Below are 5,000 nucleotides of genomic sequence, written 5' to 3' on the forward strand. Positions count from 1 at the left end.
TTAGTTTCTTAAAGCAAACCTTAATTAAACTTACTTAAGCCAAGATGACTGTATATTGTAGCTAATGAAGAGACCATATTTTGATGATAATCTTCCATTCTGACGACTAGCACTTGCTCTCGTGGAAACACCTTCAGCCAGTCACACAGAAATACACTATACAACCCATTATATAAACGAACACCCTGTAATAGGAGAAAATAAGTTTTTATTCTTATTTTTATTTTACTTTGAACTTGAGGAACACTATAATGGATCGCATTGAATTCAAACAGTGATATTAGACTGCTCAGTTTTATTTAATATTGCATGAGCAACCTGGAGAAAAATCAAATAAAAACTTCTTATATTCTAAAGTACGTTAGATTGCATTATACACTCTCATTGGAATGATAAAAACTTTTAGCAGAGAAATAAAAATAATAAGAATTACCATGGAGTTTTGCAGTGTTTTATTGTAGGCACAACTTCTCACTGAATATTCTGCAGTGCAATTCTCCCACATTTCAAGAGAGCTTCTGACTAATATATCAAATCTCTCGGGTGAGACGGTTGACCTAAGATTGAAGAACAGATAACTGGAATACAACCTGTAAGTAGAAAATATGCAAGATATGCATCAGTTAATGGTGTATTTTTGTGTGACTGTGTAGTGTGCGTGTCGTTTTTCACTGTGTTTCTGTCACTGTCTATTTGTCTATTTGTCTGATTGTCTTTTTTTTACTTAGGCTTTTCTCTAAATATGATAAAAATTGTAACAAATAATAAATGATAATAAATCTAAGCTAGCACAAAAAAGGAAGAAATAAATACCCAGAATTACCTTGACACCGGTTCCCTTATCACTGCTATAATTTTTGATTTTGGAATAACCGAATGTATAACATCGGCCACCGTGACTGGTAACACTGCTCCAGGCTGAATACTATAATTCTGACTATATGTCACTTTCTCCACTCTCGCGTTATAGTCACCATCATAAGAACCACTGTAACAGCAATTAAACTTCTTCGTCCTTCCCTTTATGAAACCATTATTATTCATCACATGCCACGAGCCATTTCTTTTAGCCACGTAGTCCATGACCAGTTCGTCCACGTCGCTTTCATCAAGGACGGAGTATAAATAGGTCATGGTTTGGCTGCTGTCCCACAAGGTGGACGTGCTTCCATCGCCGGTGATTCTCTCGTGGAACTGCCGCTCGCCCGAGAAGACCCACTGCTCCTCGATCTTGGACGCGGCGTAGTTGAAGAGAGCCAGGTACTCCATGAAGGAGACCGGCCTGTCTGAGGAAGGCTGGCCTGTAATATAAGATATAAGATTAGAGAGAAGCAACTGATAAAGTGGAATTAATGACAAGTTATCATCTGTTTATGAATTGGATTCAAAAGAGATATTTAATAATGTTACAAAAGTCTGCACGAGACTGCAGCACAATGCATTAAGTAATTTCCTTGCATGGAATAATGTTTCACAATGCAAGACGTCCAACTGACGTTTCGATTTATATCCTGAAAAACGGAACGTGAATTACACACATCTTACAACGAATAAATACCATATCTTTTAACAATTTACACATTTTCGCAAATACTCACCGTCTGCTGTGACGCATACCACATCACACACACACATACATTCACTACATACCTTAATAAATCTATGTTCGCCACGCACCATACCATCAACCACCACACCAACATATTCACCAGATACTGTAACCTTCAAAGGCTCCACCTACCATATCTCCTCCGCGTCCACCAATGCGGTCCTTTCAAAGCTGGCTGAATAACATCGGGGTGGGAGTTGATTCGCTGAAAGATGTCCGTGGTTCCGCATTTTGGCTGGCCTACCAGGAAGAAATACGGCAGGCATCGCAAAACTGTGCCTGAATTCTTCTTTGTTACGTATCTGTAAATTTAAAAAAAGAGAAGAAGAAAAAATTATTGAGTATACCGAATTTGAAATGAAGATTTTTGTATTATTTATATTCTTATTTATATCGTTATATGTTATTTTATTTCTTTCTTCCCCCTTCCTTTCCCTCAGCCTCTCCTTTTCCTTAACCCGATCCCTCTCCCCTTTCTCCTCTCCTTCACTTGATCCCTCTCTCCTCTTCCTTACCCGATCCCTCTCTCCTCATCGGATCTCTCTCCTCTCTCTCCTCTCTCCTCTTCCTTACCCGATCCCTCTCTCCTCATCGGATCTCTCTCCTCTCTCTCCTCTTCCTCATCCGATCTCTCTCTCCTCTTTCCTCTCCCTCACCCGATCCCTCTCTCCTCTTCCGATTTCTCTTTCTTCTCTCCTCTTCCTCACCCGATTCATCTCCCCTTTCTCCTCTCCTTCAACCTGATCCCTCTCTCCTCTTCCTCACCCAATCCCTCTCCCCTCATCCGATTTCTCTCTCTTCTCTCCTCTTCTTCACCCGATCCCTCTCTCCTCTCATTTCTCACAACCCTATCCCGATCTCCCAACCCAATCTCTTTCTCCTCTCTCCTCTTCCTCACCTAATCCCTCTCCCCTCACCCGATCCCTCTCTCCTCTCTCCTCTTCCTCACCTAATCCCTCTCCCCTCACCCGATCCCTCTCTCCTCTCTCCTCTTTCTCACCCGATCCCTCTCTCCTCTCATTTCTCTCAACCCTTCTCTCCTCTCCTTCCCATCTCCTCCCTACCTCCCTTTCTTTTTTTTTTTTCAATTTCCTCTTTCTTTCCCTTTCTCTCTTTTCTCTCATTATCTCCTGCATACCTTAGTCGTGACGCAGACTTGATGATTTCCTCATAAAAGTTAATTTGCTTTTCCTCTTCTACATATTCGTACCAACATGGATTCTTAAAGTCTTCTAAAAATTCAACGCCTAAATTCTGTCAAAGAAACAAGAAAATCATAAATGTCTACAAAATATGTCATTTGTCATACTACCCTACAACAGTGAATAGCTAGGGTAGTTATTATCAATGATCTATTATTTACAAAATACATAATTCATTAATTCTTGCATCCATGAATAATGAACCGTTAGTTATTCAGTCATATACATCTTTTTCATTACCTGTAGTATTCCAATATCGCCATAACCTGGTTTATCTTCCTCTTTAAGGTTATATCTCGTTGCTGGCGGGAGTCTGAAATCTGTAAACGCAAAAGAACTTGATCAGTGATTACTTTATCTGTTTTCACTACGCTAACATCCATCATTTTTACCCTTCAAACACATCGTGACCAAATAGAGTGTGATGAGTTGACACCATTACTTTACATTAGTTTCTCCTTATATAAAACACTCCAGCCACGAAAGAAAACGGGAAATGCCAATCATGACGCACGGATTACCAAAGTAATTCCATCATGCTCAACTAACACGACTGTCCAGGGTTACCAAAACCGCCATAGAGGCAGAAGAGAATGAATCCCAGCAGAAAGGAGACACAGCAGGCCAGCAGATGCACGGACCGTCTCATTCTGGGCAGAATCCTCACCCACCCGCATGCTGAACCAGACGTCTGACACCTGCAAGAACCATTAGCCGTGAGTCATTATATGGGTTGCTGGGTTGATGTGACTTGCAGCGGTCTGTAGAATACTTTTTTTTCTCTTTTTTCCAACTCTCTTACTGTTCTGTCATCAGTAAATCAAAAAATGTTACTGCAAGTACGAAAGGAGCCTTGTTTTAGATTCGTTTTTATGATAGTTATGTTGCAGGTGAAATGATAATATAATTATAATAATAGCAACAATAATGATGGTAATAACAACAATAAGGATAATAGTGAAAATGAAGATAACGATAATAATAATGATGATGATAATAGTAATAATAATAATAATAATAATAATAATAATAATAATAATAATAATAATAATAATAACAATAATGAAATAATGAAAACAATCATACCATTTTCATTTCAACACCCCCCCACCCCCACAAAGAAAAAAAAACATGTACGAAATGACTTCAACACGACGAGCAACACTCGATACGTAATCTGTCCGACTTTGAAAGAAGAGACAAGCACCTGTTTGGGAGTCACCATGGCCAACACCATACTCCCTGGTACGTTTCTTCGCTCAGCCACATCGGCAAAACATCCTTCCTCATTCAGATGTTGGATGTTTTTGTATTTATTTCGTTGTTCTGCTAAAACTGGGTAGTTGATCATTCTTTCTTGTTCTCCATTCAACCGTGTCGTTATTTATTTATTTATTTATTTTTTACATCAAGAAGTGGGTTATTCATTCAAATGTCAGACACCCATTATTGCCTACAATGAAAAATAATGTCTTTCCTCTTGCAGAAACGCAAACAAATGAAAAAATACGATTAATAAAGATAATTGACGAAAAAAAATGGTCAAATGGTTCGGCTTGTGGATGTCAAGGTTGTTAGAGAAAATCTATATTACGACTAAAATTGAAAAGGCCTAGACTATAAAACTTTTATGTATAAGACGCATGTTTTACTATTTCTACTAATGCTAGGCCTAAAACTCATAATAATAGTAATAGTACTACGAATAATAATGATGGTAATAATGATAATAATAATAATAAGAGAAGAAGAAGAAGAAGAGAGAAAAAAACACAATTTGAATAATAAATAGAGAAACAACTGCACTAACCACGCAAGCTAACAAGCAATCATATCATGCAAGCAAATCGTGACAATTTTGCTCAACGCGAGAAAGAAGAGAGGACGAAGAAAACGCAAAGGGACATGGCAAATGAGAACAGACGTGAGCAGGAAACGAGGATAAAACGCAAAGCAAGCACAAAGGCAAAGAATACTGAGATCGTAGTAAACACCAGGAAGGGACACGAATGGATATAGCCAAAAGGTAAACAGAAAACCGAGAAGATAATGGATAAAAGAAAAGCCGAAGGGATGTAGCCAACAAGAACAGAAAGAAAAATAGAAAACGGAGATGGGGTGACGGCGCAATGTGACATGATATTTCTGAGAGAAAAATAAGAAATGCTAAGCGACAATGCAGGGTGTGG

The 5,000-nt window shown here is 38.6% G+C and overlaps 1 protein-coding gene across 2 annotated transcripts in view; it reads right to left on the bottom strand.

The window, feature by feature from the left end:
- The window catches only part of LOC122261983 (carbohydrate sulfotransferase 15), a 29,706-nt gene that overhangs the window by 3,750 nt on the left and 20,956 nt on the right, over positions 1–5,000 (bottom strand). The window contains exons 2-8 of one of the 2 annotated variants that reach the window (XM_043029864.2): positions 3,379–3,509; positions 3,052–3,131; positions 2,748–2,863; positions 1,742–1,911; positions 824–1,301; positions 434–590; positions 35–185 (exon numbers count right to left, since the gene is read on the bottom strand). In XM_043029864.2, coding sequence (XP_042885798.2) covers positions 35–185; positions 434–590; positions 824–1,301; positions 1,742–1,911; positions 2,748–2,863; positions 3,052–3,131; positions 3,379–3,460 — 1,234 coding nt within the window. In that variant the 5' untranslated portion in view covers positions 3,461–3,509. Of the gene's footprint in view, positions 1–34; positions 186–433; positions 591–823; positions 1,302–1,741; positions 1,912–2,747; positions 2,864–3,051; positions 3,132–3,360; positions 3,510–5,000 lie in introns of both variants that reach the window. The other variant, XM_043029863.2, reaches the window with a different exon arrangement.

The sequence above is a fragment of the Penaeus japonicus genome, unplaced genomic scaffold, assembly GCF_977035675.1.
Source record: "Penaeus japonicus unplaced genomic scaffold, GWHDUDI00000001_assembly GWHDUDI00000031, whole genome shotgun sequence".
Lineage (NCBI taxonomy): Eukaryota > Metazoa > Arthropoda > Malacostraca > Decapoda > Penaeidae > Penaeus > Penaeus japonicus.